General features: G+C 42.6%; 1 protein-coding gene across 4 annotated transcripts in view; it reads right to left on the bottom strand.

Moving 5' to 3' along the window:
* mcc (MCC regulator of WNT signaling pathway) overlaps window positions 1–19,424 on the bottom strand; it is a 66,753-nt gene that overhangs the window by 5,252 nt on the left and 42,077 nt on the right. For all 4 annotated transcript variants that reach the window (XR_014600836.1, XM_084058246.1, XM_084058247.1 and 1 more), the window contains 8 exons: window positions 18,224–18,364; window positions 17,688–17,777; window positions 11,715–11,863; window positions 10,047–10,187; window positions 7,743–7,843; window positions 5,093–5,279; window positions 3,253–3,487; window positions 1,864–2,076 (listed from right to left, as the gene is read on the bottom strand). Coding sequence is in view for 3 of the 4 variants with exons in the window: in XM_084058246.1 (XP_083914372.1) it covers window positions 1,864–2,076; window positions 3,253–3,487; window positions 5,093–5,279; window positions 7,743–7,843; window positions 10,047–10,187; window positions 11,715–11,863; window positions 17,688–17,777; window positions 18,224–18,364 (1,257 nt within the window). In the remaining variant the exon portion in view is untranslated. The remainder of the gene's footprint in view (window positions 1–1,863; window positions 2,077–3,252; window positions 3,488–5,092; window positions 5,280–7,742; window positions 7,844–10,046; window positions 10,188–11,714; window positions 11,864–17,687; window positions 17,778–18,223; window positions 18,365–19,424) is intronic.

The following is a 19,424-nucleotide window of genomic DNA, read 5'->3' on the forward strand; positions in this document are numbered from 1 at the left end:
CCTTTACTGGAGTATTTCCAATTTTCCGTACTTTTACTTAGACTCCACTACATCTCAGAGGCAAATATAAGCTCACAACGCGTCGCATCGCGACGCGTTGTAAGCTTGTAGATTGGCTATTTTCAAATGTCTTTGTACTTTTAGTACTTTAAGTACATTTTGATACCAATACTTTTGTACTTTTACTCAAGTACATTTTTGAATTCTGGACTTTTACTTGTAACAGAGTACTTCTACAGTACATTGCAGTATTGATACTTTTACTTAAGTAAAACATTTGAGTACTTTTTCCACCACTGGTCTCAAGGGTTTGGAACAACCTGCCTGAGGAGATTGTATGCTAGACAGATCACTGTCTTCTGTTCTTTTATATGTCTTTTGAAAAAAACACACTTTTGTAAACTTCCTTCAGGCTTTTTTACTCCCCTGTTGTTTTATTGTTCTTTAGTGTGTTGATCATCTGTTGTGAGATGTTCTGTACCATTGTTCTGGCAACCGTGAAGCAATGTGTACGTTTGTTCTTGAAAGCTGCTCTAAATAAAGACTGTATTTATTTCAAAATGTAAAGTTATGACATCTGTATGCCCCAGGCTCCTATTAGATGGTGAGGTTACATAAAGGGCTGGGGCCCGGGGGCGATATGACCTCAAAACAATATTACGATTATTTAAAACGTTTGCCTTGATTACGATTAATGAACTATTATTTAAATATGTATGTGGTGAAAATAGCCGATCTACAGGCTTGTAGATCGGCTATTTTCACTATTTTTGTACACCACCATTGTACAACAAAGTATAACGCAGGGCTAAGTGGTTAATCACACTAATCGATTTAGTTATTTAGTTAAATCGACTATTTAGTTAGTCGATTTAATTATAAAATAAAATATTTTTAATATATCTTTCTTCTTAACACATCGGGTGCCGAACACGGTCTGAACCGTGTGTTTACATAGTAGCGCTTCCGCCGCTTCGGTGCCGAACACGGTCTGAACCGTGAGTTTAGTCTTTTTGTTTTTTTCGTTTTTCTCCGCGCGGGCGGGGCTAGAGCAGCTCTGGGAGCACCCATTGTAATCCTGCGAAGGAAGTGCCAGATCGCTCACCGGAAACAAAATTTGTTTTCCCATCCGCTTCCTGTCTATTTCCTACTTTGAAACGCCTATATCTCCGAATCTGTTTCCTGTGGGGAAAACCGGTCATGCGCGATGCGCGTTCCCCCCCCCGTTGTAACCCCTGAGGGAAATGTTATGGTTCCAGGCTGTAGTCAGGCTCATGGCACAACATGAATCGATGCCTTTTTTTGCGTGGATTTGCTTGTAACGCACGCGGAAGCTTTAAACAGCAAAGCGCAGTCATTGGGGAGAATGCTGGCACCCACGGTAAGTTGTTATGAAAAAATGCTGGCACCCGATGTGTTAAAACAAAAACGCATTGACTATTGATCGGTTATAACTCGGTTATTGGTTCTTAACTCATTGACTGCGATGGACGAGTTAACATGTCGAATTCTGCCAGGGCTCAAAAAAATAAATATCTCGGCTCCTGTGTAGTTATTTTTTTTTGTGATGTATTTTTGCCAAAACATGCTATTTTTAACGGCGTATAACAGGCGAACGGGAGGTCTCGATGATTTTTTTTTGATTTTTTTCGGAAGCACACTGCGTGATTAGCAACCATCAGGGGATTGATCATACTGGATATAAATATTCTGTGATTACTTGAAAAGGTAAGAAAATCGAAAAATCGCTGGCAGTCTGGGCCTTATTTAGTTGTATATGCTCTGGCAGTTTAAGAGTTAACATCGGTTTTGATATTTTCGGTTAATTACCCAGACTGTTTTGAGTGCAGAAAGAACGCTCACCTTGGCTCCAGAGGACTTGTCCTTGCTGCTGCTCCCCGTGGAGCCCAGCGAACGCCTCCGCTGCTCCTGCTGCTCCTCCACCTCTGCCTTCAGGTGCTCAATGTGCACCAGGTAGGCCTGCTCCTGCGCCTCCCTCGTGCTCAGACGCAACTCCACTGCCTTCTTCTCCTTCTCCAGGAGGTACAGTTGAGCCTTCAGCTCCGCCATCTCCTCCTGGAGAAGGAGAGGAGAATGAGAGGAGAGGAGAGGAGAGGAGAGGAGAGGAGAGGAGAGGAGAGGAGAGGAGAGGAGAGGGTGAGGCAGGGTATGAATAGCTATTTTTGCAATGTTGGTGCAGGTGGTCCTTTCAGCGTAATCACGTGGCATTCGTTGTTACACTTGCCATCTAACCTGGGCCCTTGCATCAGTCCTCAGCAGTGGTGTAAAGTAACTAAGTACATGTACTCAAGTACTGTTCTTTAGTAAAAGTTTGAGGTATTTTTTACTTTACTGGAGTATTTCCAATGTTCTTTTTCTGAGACAAATATTGTACTTTTTACTCCACTAGAATTATTTGAAAAGTTGAGTTACTAGTTACATTGAAGATTTTTTATAGGGTTTGCGACGCGTTGTGAGCTTGTTGATCTGCTATTTTCAAAAGGTTTTTTATACACAACGAACTTGTGAAATGGAACATACTGCATAAGGACTACTTTAACTTTTGGTACTTTAATATATATTTTTATGCCAATACTTTTGTACTCTTACTCAAGTACATTTTGAAAACCGGACTTTTACTTTTAACAGAGTATTTCTACAGTGTGGTATTGTGTTCAGTACTTCTTCCACCACTGGTCCTCAGTATCAGGCCCCTGACACACCACTGGTCCTCAGTATCAGGCCCCTGACACACCACTGGTCCTCAGTATCAGGCCCCTGACACACCACTGGTCCTCAGTATCAGGCCCCTGACACACCACTGGTCCTCAGTATCAGGCCCCTGACACACCACTGGTCCTCAGTATCAGGCCCCTGACACACCACTGGTCCTCAGTATCAGGCCCCTGACACACTGCTGGCCCTCAGTTGGATAACCTCACACAACAACCAATGGTGATCATCTTTCGGTATCATGATATGAATAAGTACAGTACCCATGTTTCTGTATGTACAGTGTATGAATTAGTACCAATTTGTTTTATCCCTATGTTCCTCCTACCTTCATAAAAGAACAAAATCCGCACACAGTCTTAAGAGCTCCCTAAATACTAATATTAATGGGAGTAGTACAACGTTTTGACCGTTCAAGGTCGTCAGAAGGACGTTGCGATTAATTAAGTATTTAGGGCAAGATTTTAATGGTAAAAAAAAAACATTATGTTTTTTTCCCCTATATTCCTCCAACAGTACCTTCATGGCCATCAGCTCCTGCATGAGGACGGCGTTCTCCAGGTCCAGGCGGTGTGTCTCTCCGCGGGGCTTGACCTCCAGGCTGAGCGGGTCCACGTGCACGCTCTCCAGGTCCAGCATGGTGAGCTTCACGGCCGCGCGGTCGTTCTTCAGCTGCTGGACGTAGTCCTTCAGCCGCTGCTCGTCCTCCTTGGAGAAGTCCGTGTCACACGAGCTGGCTGTGGAGCTGGTGGTGCTGGAGAAGGAAGAGAAGAACCATGTTGTCAAATATAGATCAGTGCTTCTCAACCTCCCCCCCCCCCCCCCCCCCCAAATTATCATATTTGAAATGGGGAGCCCCCCACCCTGACAAGCACTTGGAATTGTAGGCATTCACTTTTGTTTGACTCGGTTCCACAGATAAATATGGTGAAAATATCCAATCAGCGCCTCGTGTGAGTTTGTAGATCGGCTATTTTAAAATGTTTTGCCTCTTTCTTATTTTATTTACACAGATGATGGCACTGAACAACAATAATATTCATATAGCACTCATTAAAACAGAGTTACAAAGTGCTTCACGCAGCATTAAATATAAAGACAACCCTACGAGAAGAGAAGACAAGTTGGTTTACAAAGTCATTGTGGTGTTTAGCAGAGCTGTGTGTGTGTGTGTGTGTGCGTGTGTGTGTGTGTGTGTGTGTGTGTGTGTGTGTGTGTGTGTGTGTGTGTGTGTGTGTGCGCGCGCACGCGCGCATGCGTGTGTGTATGCCACTCAGGCCTCAATGACTAAATACACTGTACTTATTATCAAATCACAACACAAGGCCATGAAACATCAAATATTGGATCTCAAACTCAATATCTGACATGCATCGTCGTGGGGACCATTGCTGCACCACTTAGGATTATATCTGATCAAATAATTGAGGAAGGATGTGCTGTTTGCATTGCCGAAAATCAACTACATAATGTTCAGCGAAGAGCGAGGATACCAACGTGAAAAATACAACCTGCACAATGAGCTGCATAAGGGAAATAGAAAAAGTCCAAAAAGATGTTCATGGTGGAAAGTAATAATAAAGTAAAGAGTAAAAATAAAGAAATAAATACATAAAAAGTACACAAGTTTAATTTTAGCATTGGTGTAAAGTACAGTACTCAAGTACTGTACTTCAGTACAATTTTGAGGTACTTTTACTTTACTTGAGTATTTTCAATTTTCTTTGTACATTTTTTATTCCGGACTTTTAATTGTAACAGTACTTCTACATCGCAGTATAGATACTTTTACTTAAGTAAAACATTTGAGTACTTGTTCTACCACTGAATTTTAGTGATGAATTATTTGGATTATTGTACATGTCTCTTTTTCCTGGTATTTTGCCCATCATACAGTGAGTCAAACTGAGCTCATCAGGAGGTGTTGCTGAGCACATGAAAGAAGAGATGCCGATATCGATCCATGCACACTGAGGTACAGTATGCCTTGGGCTGTTATGCACGTCCGTGTGATAAAAAAAATATATAAAAAGGGCCAGTTCTGCACTCTGCACATTTCCAACCATATGGGAGATAGTGAAACCTCAGAGAACTGTTTTCCATAATATCACATATTTTCAGTGGTGTAAAAAGTACTTAACTAAAAGTATCAATACCACAATGTAGAAATACTCCATTACAAGTGAAAGTCCGGAATTCAAAATTTACTTGAGTAAAAGTACAAAATAATTGGCATCAAAATATACTTAAAGTACCAAAGGTAAAAGTACTCATTATGCAGAATGTCCCATTTCACAAGCCCAGAATGTAACCCTACAGAGGTCTATTCCATCTGTGAATCCCCTTCTCTCTCTCTCACCTGGTGTGGCTGTTGGAGGACAGACTCTCCCAGGGCTGGACAGTGCAGCCGCTGACAGTGAAGGCCGCTCCTCCACAGCTCCCGTCTAGACGCGTCAGCAGGTCCTTGGCTGCGTTCTCTGCCGTCTTCCTGCTGTCCTGGGCCCTCTTGAGTATCTGGCTGGTGCTCTCCTCACCACACTGATCTCCTGTGCACACGCGCGTACACACACACACACACACACACACACACACACACACACACACACACACACACACACACACACACACACACACTTAACTACTTTCAATCTGGAGTCCCTAATTTGGGCTCGTCATTTTCAATGGTGCAGAGCAGCGTTGAAGTTACAAGCAAGGGGCTAGCATCGGCTTGTAAATTTAGGCTATATAGGAAGTGTGACAGTTCGGACCGGATATCAACCGGATATAGAAAGACGACGGATTTGAAATCACTGCAAAATAGGCTTCATTCACGGTCTGTAGAAACCAATGGCGTGACGCTGTCCATATTCTTTTACGGTCTATGGTTAGAAGCCATGAGAAAGACATCCTGGCCTCTATGGAAGCCAAATGACTGAAATAAGTCATAACGATCGAGAACTTTAATCCTCGAACCCACAGACATACTTTCGCTTTCACTTATCAATTTTTTCTTCCAAAAATAGCAGACCTGTAAGCTCTCAATGTGTCGCATCGCAATGCATTGTGTGCTTGTAGATCGGCTATTTCCGGAAACTTTTGTGACGCTGCAGGATGATGAAGTAGGGCATTGATTTGATAAATAGTAAGAAATATGGAGATACAAGGATTGTGCCTGACAGCAACGATATCATTATTTGCACCTATCTGCAGAGAACAGGGCCAGTGGCAACGTGACTCAGTCAGTTCTCATTACCAGAAAAGATTTGTGCTCAGTGGAATGCAGTTGCCATTGTGTTTTATGAATAACCCCCACAGCCTCTAGTAGTCTAAAGAATAGCTGCTTCCCCAGCCACACAATCACCTAGCTGACAGCTGTGTTCAGAATTGTTCTCATTAGCTGTAGTATTGAGCTTATCCATTCATGCCTAGCTCAAGCAAAGAATGTTGTTGTGAACACACTCCATTCACTTACAAGGAGGTCTATAGCACCATTTGTAAATTTCTGTCCTTTTTTCACCATTATTGAAACATCTCACAGAGACTCATTTCATTGATTCAATTAACGACAAAAAACATATTGTGGTTAGCCAACAAACAGTGAACAGCCAATTTAGAAAGATCCCATGATAAAAGCATGGCCAAGCGAGTGTCTCTGAAGAGAAATAGATCATCAAAGATAAACCTCTGGATCAGTGGAAGCTGTGACCTTGTCCCAGAGACAAGGAAAGCCATCTTACTGCATATTTGTATCACTTTTCCACCAGCTCTCCTACTGTATGTTTCTTAGCATTTTCCTTTCTCTGTAGTGTCTCTGTCGATGTGCTTATCCACCTCGTCGGTGCCACTGTATAGAACTGTATTTATCCACCTGAGTCTACACACAACCAACATAACGCTGGTAATTATTATATGAATTTAACTTTTTGTTTTTATTATATTATCGTCACAATGTTATAGTCCCAATAAATATCGATACTGAGGTATTTGCCCGAAAATATTGTGATATTTGATTTTGTCCATATATCTCAGCCCTAGTTAGCACTGTTGCCTCACAGAAGGCGGCCCTGGGTTTGTAGTCTGGCATGGCCAGACCAATATCAATGCGTAGATATTAGTCTGGAATCTCTGTGTGGAACCTGCATTTCCAAGGGGCGGATAAGAAAAATGCCTCTGGTGATAAACCTGCCCCATATTTGCATACTGGGCCCTGATTGGGCTCCCGAAATCCAATCACAACCGAGTCTAGACTAATCTGCCATGGGCTTTTTTTTTTTGCACAGGCAGATTCGTCTGGTTTCCAGGCTACTGGGTTTGCACCCAATTAGGGTATTTCTGTGTGGTCTTTACATGTTCCCTGTTAATGTGGGTTTCCTACCACACAAAGATAAATTAAGGACATACTCCTGCCTCAGGGCTAGAGCTGCGTGGTCCCCGGGCACTGCTCCATGGCTGCCCACTGCACCTACTGCACTAGTTAGGATGGGGCAAATGCAGAGGACAAACATTTCCACTGGAATCAATGAAGTATAACTTAACTAAAAGCGTTAACTGAAATGGAGTGGTATATGTACTAGATTTTCAGGCGGCCTTCAAATCTAGTCCTATATTGTGCTGATCAGAGCAATGGTCACCGAGTTATGGCCATTTGAAGTGTTAAACACTGCTGTAACACTGCTGCAGTGCCCCATACTGGATGTTTGCAATTTGTTTCGTTTTTTTTGGTATGACTATTCTCATGCCAGACCCCTGAACAGTGTTTGGTGCCAAGTTTGGTGCGGATCGGGGCAACAGTGCGCCTGTTATGGCCCCCTGTGGGGCCCTGGCAGAGCCGGTGTGCCTATTCGCATGGCAGACCCCTGGACATCGTTTGTGCCAAGTTTGGTGCAGATCGGAGCAACGGGGCGCCTCGCAAGTCCAGATGTTACGTTTGTGGCGTCCACCATCGGTCCACCAACCCTCCCTCTAGGCAATGTTAATATAGGATACGTAAGAACAAAGTGTTTCTTTACCTACGGAGCCTACTCCAGCTGCTCTGAACTGTCCCAGGACCAGATTCTGCTCACTCTCTGCCAAAGCCAACAGCAGTTCATAAGCCTCGATGCACTGCTCACTGGAAGACACACACACACACACACACACACGTCAGATAAAAAAACACATATACACAGGAAATAGGGTTGCAGAACAGAAATGGTTCAGACAGCATCCTTCAGACAGTATTTGCAGTGCTTTGCAGATTCTCATGCCTACAAGTAAAGCTGCATGCACTCTCCCATGGCAGCACTAAACTCATCCATACCAATTTCTGAAAGGGATAATAAATGTATATACGCGGCCCGAACTTCTAGTATACCGTAAATTTCGGACTATAAGCCGCGACTTTTTTCCAATTTTTCGACCCTGCGGCTTATCTAACGGTGCGGCTTATCTATGGATTTTTATAGCTAACGGCCACTAGGGGACCTCCTAAATCTAGGGATTTTACACCCGCGGCTTATAGTCCAGTGCGGCTTATATATGTACAAATCATTCAATTTAGCTGCTGCGGCTTATATTCAGGTGCGGCTTATAGTGCGAAAATTACGGTACATACATACGCGGATATACATTTACGTATATATGTATACCATGTACACACACACAGTAAAGATAAAATAATAACCCACACAAACATGTATTTTAAATGCGCCTAAATGTTAGACAGACAGGCAGAGTCCTACACTTTATGCAGACTGGATCTGTTCATCTAATTAAAATCCTGACTGTAGGCTTGGTTAGGGACATACCTCATCAGGTACCACCATCACATAAAAAAGCAGAGGCCCGTGGCAAGCACACTGCTTAGATGAAATGCTAATGATATGCTAATAAGGGTTCATCTATACAAGCTAAGAGAAAGAATTTGAAGAGGGGTTTAACTGCATATGCGCTGTATATGCGCTTTAAAGATATTTCTGCCCATTAGCCAACTCAGTTGAAAAAATATATAGTAGGTGACACATCCATGATTTATGGGTTGGAACGTAGAATATTTTAAATCGAGTCAGAATCCTGTATTGTTGTGGGAATGTTGGCAAGTGAACGTATCATTTATCTTTTCATTGTTCAAACACTCAATGGTTCTGGCCAGACATTTCCATCATTATAATTGGACAAAGCACCTCACTTAACACATTGCCTGCCAGAGTTTTTTCAGATTTTTAGCTGTTGCCTGCCAGGGTTTTGCCATGTTTTTGGTACCTGTTCGCGTAGCCACAGATTTTTTTCCTCCAGTATGATTGATCCCCAGATGGTTTCTAATCACAGATGAGATTCAGGTGTGGTTTCACAAATGTCAACGAGGTCATTTTGACCTCGTTGACATGTTTGGTTGATGTTTCAATATAGCTCAAAAGCAGTAGTTTTAAACCAAAAAACAAAGTGAATTGTTTGTCCGTTTGAATTTTAACATTGAAGTGAATGGAGCAGCAAATCTTCGAACATTTTTAGCTCCTAATCTGTTCATAATTCGACAAGGGTTGAAATTATAAAAAAATGCAAAAAAAAAAAAAAAATTTTTTTTTTGAAAAAAAATTTTTTTTTTTCCCTTTTTTCCAAAGACGTATATATACGTCTTTGGCAGACAACAGCTGATAATTAAAAGACGTATATATACGTCTTTGGCAGCTAATGTGTTAACCACGTTGGCTTAAACCTACAGTATAACAATGAATGTTATACTGTAGGTTTATGCCCAACTTTGATGTAACTAACTCCAACATAAATAACCTCATTAATATTCTGGCAAAAACATCATGTCCATGCTTGCAAATTGAAAGGACACACTGTAGAGTATAATTTTCATATGACCAGATGTTGTATTTGTAATCAGCTAAACGCATGACAAGACTGAAAACACAAAAACTAATTCGCTGTCCCAATCTCTAGCGGTCACCTCCTTCAACTGCACAGTATCTTTTTTCCCTTTCTTGCTGCTCCTTGCAGAATGTATCCCCCTGCTGCTGTCAGGGAGAAACCCTGTATGTCCCAAAGAAACAGGGTTCCAATTGATCCAATGGAATTATGAGATTTAGTCACAAGCTCGTAATACTTTTCATTGGTTCATTGGTTAAACATTTGTAAAACCTGCAGACTGGAATAAAGGGTGACCAATAGCACTGATATATGATAAAAAAAAAAGAAAAAGATATGGACATATAGTACAAGGTTTCTGCCTGACAGCAACGTTATGCAATTCATGTACTGTAACTTCTTCCCTGACATCCTTTGTGTGTGTGTGTGTGTGTGTGTGTGTGTGTAGTACTATACTGTACCTGTACTGCAGTGCCAGTCTGAGAGCAGTAGCGTTAGACTCATATTTTCCCACCAGCATGCTCATCCTCTCAGCGTTGCCCTTACACTCCTCCAGAGTGATGGTCAGCAGGTCATTCTGAGACTTCAGATGTTCAATTCGGCTAGAGGACACACAAACACACACACACACACATTTCACAAAATATTACATATCGTTGTTGTCGGGCAGAAACCTTGTAAATTAATGATCTACTTCGTCATACTAACAGTGTCCCACAAAAGTAGCGAAAATAGCGAATCTACAAGCTCACAACACGCTGCATTGCAACACGTTGTGAGCTTGTAGATCCTCTAATTTTGGAAATATATATATAAATAAATGAAAGTGAAAGTGGTCAGGTGTGTGGGTTTTATGAATATTGAACCAATGAAGTACCGTTTTTGGACATTCGAGGTTTCCACTCAACAGCAATGATGTATAGTTCATTTAACCCATTAAGACCGGGAACGCATCTGTGTAACCAGTTAAACCATTATTTTTCAAAAATAGCAGATCTACAAGCTCATAGTGCGCCACTCTGCAATTTTTTAATATTCAAAGAAATCAAAAATGACAGAGATGAGTTCCCCGGTTTTAATGGGTTAAAACCAAAGGCTTTCCAATGTCTCTCACCGTTATCATTTAGAGACCTCAGACCTCCCCATGCTCGCTGCACTCAGCCAGAATAACTCTTCTCCTCTCATGAATATAAGAACCTAATTCAGTTTCTTTGCACTGATAAAAAACATTGAGAAGCATTTGTGTAGACTCATCAGGTTTTCTGCTTTAGCACTGATGATAGCGCTGATAACCTTAAACCTGTGCATTACTAACGCAAACACTGTCCTAACTGAATGAAGGTATTCATGGTGCTCGGCAGAGACTGCGCCCTCAAAAAAAGACCCATTCATGGAGTTGAGTGGTGGAAAGCTGGCACTTGTCAGTGGTGGTAACCACCAGTGGTGGAAAGTAACTAAGTACATGTACTCAAGTACTGTACTTGATTTAATTGTAGATGGAAAATATGATATCTGATATTTAGAACTGTTGTACTGCAAAACATATGTCTGTTTTATTCCAATGTTTACAGTACATTACCAACAGAAATAAACCTCCTTAAATAAAAGACAGAACATCTAGAGCAGAGGCAATCACCTAGAATCTAAGGGATTTGTTTATCATCTAGGTCCCAGATGATAAAAACATGGCTTCAATGCCCTTGTATTTACATCACTGATTGGGACTTTAAACAAGCTAATGCCAGTATATCAGTTGCTGCTTGCAAGCTGCATTTGTCATTGTAGCTACCCTGTAACACACTTTAAAACATGATAGAAGCTTATAGTAAAATATAGTAATGCCTTCGCAGCCGGTGAGACACTAACCACTAATCAAAGCCACCTGAGTAGTCATCATCTGGATCAAGCTGTAGAAAACATTTCCCCTCCCCTGGGGACCAGACAAATACTACCCCCCAATTGATCATTTAGAAACATGATATTGTGTTAACATGCACTTTTATCGAGTAGCGTGAATAACAGGATTTTGAAGTGCCTGTAAACATGGACAACATTTCATGGGTCATGCAAAATAAATAGAAATATTAAAAAAGTTTGTGTCTGAGCAAAAACTTGGTATAGTTGGTCACCTGTTGAGCCTCTCCGTCTCCACCTCAAACTCGCGGATTTTGCTCTCGGAGATGGCCGAGCCATGGGAGTACAGGGTCTGGAAGATCTCCTGGATGTTGGAGCAGTCCTGCAGTGAATGGGCCAGGTGCTCCGCTACGTTGCTGGACACCTGCACACAGCCACAGCACAACAATTACATCTGGTTTCACTTATTTATTGATTTTCATAGGAAAACATTTTAATCCATTTTAAAAACCCATTAACACCGGGAGAGCATCTGTAGATTTAGATTTTTGCGTTGGCTATTCAAAAATAGCAGATATACAAGCTCACATTGCGTCACTTTGTGCCGCGCTGAGAGCACATCATCTGCTTTTTTTGAACATTTTTGAAAAATCTTGAAAGTGTGAGAACTACTGATTTAGAAGGCATTCGTAGAATCGGCCTCAGGTCTTAATGGGTTAACATTGTACCTTGAACTAGCCCCATGTTTTTAAATATAATCCTCTTTTCGTTAATAAACAGGGGAAAAAAACATAAGAGACCATCTGGTCCATGCTGATCATACATGTCATATGCCAACGCCAACCTAATGGTAACTACCATAGTGGCAGCTGCACACAATGCAACACTACTACTATCTTTGCTGTCCTCGCCCAAAGTATTCCCCATAGAAAGTGCCATTACTCGTGTACATGTTACGTTTCCCATGAGGTTTAGCTTACGAGTTAGACTTTACTTAGCTTGTACGTTGGCAAAACCACGAGAAAACTTAAGCAATGTATAAGCAAACAAAAAAGTATTTTTTCTAGGATTCTAGGAGCCAGCTGTGAACCAGATATGTTAACCCATTTAGACCTGAGGCCAATTCTAAAAACCTAAACATTTTTAGAAACACTTATGATGCTATGTGTAATGTATATAGCAACACAGATGACACAGATTTTTTCCCCGGATTGAATGGGTAAAATAGTTATTTTGGTATGGCAGTTTATCCTGATTATTATTATTACTATTACTAGACCATACCCGTAGGGGAATATGAGCACCCAACACACACACACACACACACACACACACACACACACACACACACACACACACACACACACACACACACACACACACACACACACACACACACACACACACACACACACACACACACACACACACACACACACACACACACACACACACACACACAGAGATCGTCCAGCGCGTTTGTTTAGATCCAAGTGATTATCAATGATAGCGGCTACACCAGGCGCGCGGATCTCTCTCTATCTCCCCCTCTCTCTCTCTTTCTTCCCCCCCTCTCTCTCTTTCCCCTCTCCTCTCTCTCTCTCTCTCTGTGTCTCTCTCCCCCTCCCTCCCACGCTCTCTCTCTCTCTCCCTCCCTCGAGCCGTGTATGCGTTGACACGCATATAGGCCGCGGACCCCCCCACCCCCCCCCACCACACACACACACACACACACACACACACACACACACACACACACACACACACACACACACACACACACACACACACACACACACACACACACACACACACACACACACACACACACACACACAGAGAGAGACATCTGTAAGAATGTTTTCTGTGTGAACGTGCGTAAATGATGTCACCGTGTTTCTGTTGAGCAGTTGATGTGCTGCGGTGAACGGAACGCACTCGCGGTCTCGCAGTCTGAATGGAATCATGTGTCTCGGTGTTGCGGTGTTGCCATGTTCGCTTATTGTAAGCGCTTTAGTGACAATATTGGTGGTGTTGTGTTTTGGCGTTGGTTGTGAAAGTGCAGGTGGGTGTGGGGACGCGTTGTGAGCTTGTAGATCGGCTGTTTTCCAATAGGCAAGGTATATGTGTGAAGGCGCTTCGTTTGGCCTTCTTTTGATAGACCTCGTTGCTTGTAGGGTTCGTTTGGTTTGGCCTTGTTTACTGCTTGTTTCTCTCGCGAAACCTGGCAACGACGCATGCGCAGTTTGATCAAGAGTCCCCCCAACCAACGACCAACGAAGACCCCGCCGTGAGGTTACTAGAATTATAGTAGGATGAGCTACTGTGCACATCTGTATTTGAAATGTGCTGCCTAATTTATATATGACTACCATTATGAGATTATACTTGATATTTTACTTAATGAGTGAGGTTATTTTGTAGTGTGACCTGATTGTTCCACATAGGTTGGACAGCCTATTTAAGATGGCCTCTCTCGGTGGACCAAAATGTTGTAATTTCCATTAAACGTTGTATTTGCATTTGAAGACAGTATGCAGGAGTTTTTTATAACACAAACTGATGCAGCAGGCTAACAAATACATCAGTTTTACAGTAGCCTACATGCTTCGTGTTGAACAGCATTAACTGGACAATTGTGTGGATGTATGCAAGCGGATTATCCTGGCTGGGGTAAGGGGGGGCAATGGGTGAGCATGTGTGTATGTAGTTATGTGAGTGAGTATGTAAGTGGGGGAAGGGTTAGGGTGGGATACGGTACAGCGCAGAGACAGAAAAGAGAGGGTTGAGAGAGAGAGAGAGAGAGAGAGAGAGAGAGAGAGAGAGAGAGATAGAGAGAGAGAGAGAGAGAGAAGAGAGAAGGCTGCTATGCATGCAACAGTGGTCACCCGTCCAAACATTGTGTGTGTGTGTGTGTGTGTGTGTGTGTGTGTGTGTGTGTGTGTGTGTGTGTGTGTGTTTATGTATTTTTTAACCACTTAAGCCCAATTTAATACTTATTAAATAGACATACAACAGAGTTATGCGAAAATAGCCGATCTACAAGCTCTCAGTCTCTTAATTATTGCCTATAATAACACACCCCAAAATAGGGATGGCTTTTTAAAGTGGTTGAAGTTATTTCATATCGACTTTTACTTTGTGTTAATCCTTGTGCTGTGCATCTTATATCTACGTAATATTATCATAACGTACAATTATTCTGATGCTGTCTGAGATTTCCCTCGGGGATAATAAATCAGGTTTGGTCTTATCTTGATGTGTAGGATGTCATTGGCTGGGGCTCTGTCCTGACTGTCTTCATTGTACTGTGCCATAAAGCAGCAGTGCACTGCTTTACAACACAGTGGTGGAAATAGTACTCAGATATTTTACTTAAGTAAAAGTATCAATACTGCAATGTAGAATACATTGCAGTATTTACTGTTATAAGTAAAAGTCCGGAATTCAAAATGCACTAAAGTTTACTTAAAGTACAAAAGTATTGGTATCAAAATGTACGTAAAAGTACCAAAAGTAAAAGTACTAAAATGTTTGAAAATAGCAGATCCACAAGCTCACAACGTGTCGCATTATGAGCATGTAGATCGGCTATTTTCAGTTAGCCTATGTATACGATGGGGCTAAAGTGGTTAATGGATGTTCTATAATATAACAATTGATAATGGCAAAGTAACTAGTAACTTAAGTTTCAAATAATGGTAGTGAAGTAAAAGTACAATATTTGCCTCCGAGATGTAGTGGAGTAGAAGTAAAAGTACAGAAAATTGGAAACACTCCAGTAAAGAAAAAATACCTCAAAATTGTACTTAAGTACAGTACTTGAGTAAATGTACTTAGTGACTTTACACCACTGCTTCACAACACAGTGACTTAGCAAGGACTTCATCTAGAGAGGGAAGTGGAACGGTGCTCGGCGAGACGAGAAGCTTATCTGCTGCTGCTGCATTCCATCAGATAACGCGCCTGAAGCGCCATTCATACTTCGTCGAGCGGCCGTGTCGCGCTGCCGAGAATAGCCGACCTACAAGCTCACACAAGGCGACGCCGTGTGAGCTTGTAGGTCTGTTATTCTCTGACATTCTTGCCGTCGAGCGACGGCTCATAAGTTAGGCTTCAGCCTCCTCTGTCCTCTCACAGGAATCCTCCTTTCTCCTTCATTCGCTCCTCTTTCCTTCTCTGGCACCTCCTCTGTCACTGTCCTCTGGCCTCCTCACATAGCTCTCCTCTTTACCTTTCCTCCTCTTGCCTTCCTTCTTCTCCTCTCCTATCCTCTGCTCTCACTCTCTCTCTCTCTCTCTCTCTCTCTCCCTTCTCGTTTCTGTAATCTATTTTAGGAACCGTGGTTTCTACTGAAGGACTGACACGTAGTTTTGTTGGATGGAGCTTCCCGGAACAGGCAAGAAATAAGAGCCTCCGGAAAACATTAGGATTGATTTTCCATCACAAACACACATGTGCACACGGACGGTCGCGCACGCACGCATGCATGCACGCACGCACGCACGCACACACATCAAAAAGTTCTTCAAAGAAAAGCTATTTCAGGGTATTTCAACAGAATATGCTGTCTATCAGTGGCTGGCTCTCAAACATTTTCATGGCATGTGTGTGGCCGCGGACCCCTGTTTGAAAATATGAATAAGATTTGTGTTGCCTTCTCAAATGTATTCATATTCTTTCACAATTGTGTCAACTTCTCCAGCGTGATGGTCAGCAAGTCATTCTGAGACTTCCAAGTGTTCAATGTGGCTAACACACACACACACACACACACACACACACACACACACACTGCATTGGATAACCTACACACAGTGTTTGTCAGCTGAGTCACCGAGAGTTTCGAGGAATGGCTTGTGAACAGTGATATTACAACTTTGACGCTCATGTAGCTCCTCGGCTTACAGGGGACATGTGAAGGGCAACCATACAGGAAGGAGGCAACCAAACACTGATGATGTGGCTGTGTCTGTGTGCTTACACTACGCGTCCGTGTGGAGTAGACTGTGCTACCGTTTGGCTGCCTGATGCAATAAATGTGGCTTACCTATGGTATCTGCGAATGCTGCTTTCTGTCAGTGCGATTGCATTTACTGTAGACCCTGCACTCTGTGAGAGTTATACTCCCACCTGCATTGTTCCACATGTTAACCCATTAAGACCAGAAACACATCGAACGTGTCGTTTTAAGATTTCTTCGGCTATAAAAAAATAGCAGATATACAAGCTCATAGCGTGGCACAGAGTGCCACGCTATGAGCTTGTAGATCTTCGAATCTAGCAAATCTTTGAATACATATTTTTTCAAGCGAACATTTGTAACTCAAATCTTTGCTTCTGGGAGGTCCCTGGAACGAACACGATTTTTCAAAAATAGCAGATCTTCAAGCTCATAGCGCGGCACTATGAGCTTGTAGATCTGCTATTTTTGAATAGCCAAAGACATCTAAAATGACAGAGATGCGTTCCCGGATTGAATGGGTTAAGGGAGCCCTCTCAGTACAGTACAGTATGTGTGACTGGATGAGTGATTCTCTGCAGGAGAGCTGCAGCAACTGTCAGCACCACCAACTGTCACAGGAAGTCTCAATCACTCTGGCTTCCACGACTAATGCAAACACATGCATTTACCTGCACGCTAATTCTCCAGTCTTATCCCAATGAACCCATTAACTCATTCACTGCCTGAATTATTTCTGGCCGCGTTTGCCCACTGCACAAAAAAAATCCTCCAATATCCCAAAAAAATCCTCAAATATACAAGTCGTCAAGGCTGGACCTGGAGGACGCAACGCCTGCAGAGGTACACACTATTCCACACCTCGCTGAATTGGCGCCCTGACCAGCCTGTAGGAGTCACTAGTGCAGCGACAGAGATCAGCCTCCCTGCCCAGCATCCCACCTGCGAACACAGCTAAATGTGTTGGTATGGAAGCCCAGCCAAGCTGGATGCACCATGGAGGATTTAAACCCCTAGTCTCTGTGGTGGTGGGCAGCCAGGAACCACTACGCCATCCCAACGCCCCGAGAGACACATTAACTTAATGAGTAAGATCCTTTTTGCACACATGGTCAGTGCAGGTTATTTGCCGACATACACTGATTGATCACGACACTTGATTGTTCAAATGGCCTTTCCGGAGTATGTCATGCAAGGTCGCACGCACCGTGCGCGCGCACACGCACACACACACACACACACACACACACACACACACACACACACACACACGTCTTACTCTTACCCCTATACTGCTGATCTCCGAGCCCAGCACAGGCCTCTCAGTGGATGAAGACTCGCTACGTGTCTTAGACAGCTTAACTCTCTCTGCCACCTGGTGAGCACAACACAACCAATCACATAACACATCTCTTCAAAACAACACATCTCTCCAAAACAACACTGACAAATATAGCGAGGGACATGGAGAGGGCAGAGAGAGAGAGAGAAAGAAAGAGCAGGGTGAAGACAGCAAACAGCGAGAACACGACATTTTTATCCCAATGTTACATTCATCAATCTTAAATGTCTTGATATCATCAGCTTCTCTCTACTTTTCTTTTCTTACGTAATATTTGACAATTTGGCCAATTTGGTATTAAAAGGTCTTAAAAGTCATCAGTCACCCGTTTACTGTTGAGTGAGTAAACAATGTTGCACATTAAGCTAATCATCTGGGGAGCGCCCCAAAATAATTTGGGGACCCCCAGTTTGGGAACCACTGGCGTATACATACACTTAATGTAAAATGTCAGTGGTGCATAATGTGCTAGTCTTTACCTTGGCTACAGGGACGTCATTGCTGCTACTGCTGGTACTTAGTTCTCCAGTGCTTGGGTTGATGGGGCGGGAGACACCTGTCAAACGACCCGGGCTGGACGGTCCTCCAGATGTCTGGAGGCGAGTCTGCAGCTCCCGCACCTAGCCAACAAGACACACACACACTGAATTTCTGGTTTGACGTTTACATGCAGACAGTACTAGGAATACTGACTCTTAAGTCTTCTGGTGTAAAAAGTTCTGCTGTGACTGGCAGAACTTCGGCTATGCGTCCGGCGTACATACAGCCTGAGACGGGCTGTATGTACACACTGTACAATGTACACTTTACATGGGCTGAGACAGTTCTATACGACCCACCTGTCAACTACTCAGATACTCATAAATCATTACATGTAAAAAAAAAAAAAGCTCACTTTTTAAAATCTGCTCTGAGGAAGGCTGAGGCCGAAACACGTCAAGCTTTTTCCACCTCGGTGGTATTTAAACCTAGTTGTATTTATAGCTGAGCACCCACTGCCTAAACAAAAGGCAACCAGAGGAAGCGCATCTGCTTTTTTTCTTACGTGTAGGACTTTGTTGTTTGTTGAAGCACAGGACTGTGGTGGCTTATTCAAAACAAAAGACCCACAAAGACTGCAAAGACAAACAAAAACCTACACGTAGTCAATTAACTGTCATTTTGTATGACTGTCTCTGTAAAATGAAACCTAGTACCATAATTGAAATGATTGCTGTCAGTAAACATTTGTGCTTCCTTGGCATAGGTCTGTTCTCCACTGATATTAACCTTCAACCACTTGAACCCTAGCATCCCTATTCTGGGCATGTCGTAATAGGTGAACATTCGGCGAAAATAGACACTCTATAAGCTCACAAGCCTGGTTAATATAGATGGTTTAATGGGTTAATAATTCACTTTAAAAACTCTCTTCAAGTGATACTGCACGAAACAACTTTTCTTGAATAAAAATAAATGCATTTAACCTTTGAAGTAAACTAAATACATCTCTAGCTAATAGGAGTGCAAACAGCAAAGCTATTTGCCTTCATAGAGGTCTGTGCTCTACTGAGTGCTTTCCGTATATGCTTCTATTTATATGCACCTAAATAACCCACTTTCCAATATCTTCATTTCTATGTGCCCACAAATAAATAGATTTCCTGTGTTTTCTCTCCAGCTATATAGGGATATAAAGTA

This window comes from Gymnoscopelus microlampas (genome assembly GCF_963454915.1).
Source record: "Gymnoscopelus microlampas genome assembly, chromosome: 5".
Classification (NCBI taxonomy): Eukaryota; Metazoa; Chordata; class Actinopteri; order Myctophiformes; family Myctophidae; genus Gymnoscopelus; species Gymnoscopelus microlampas.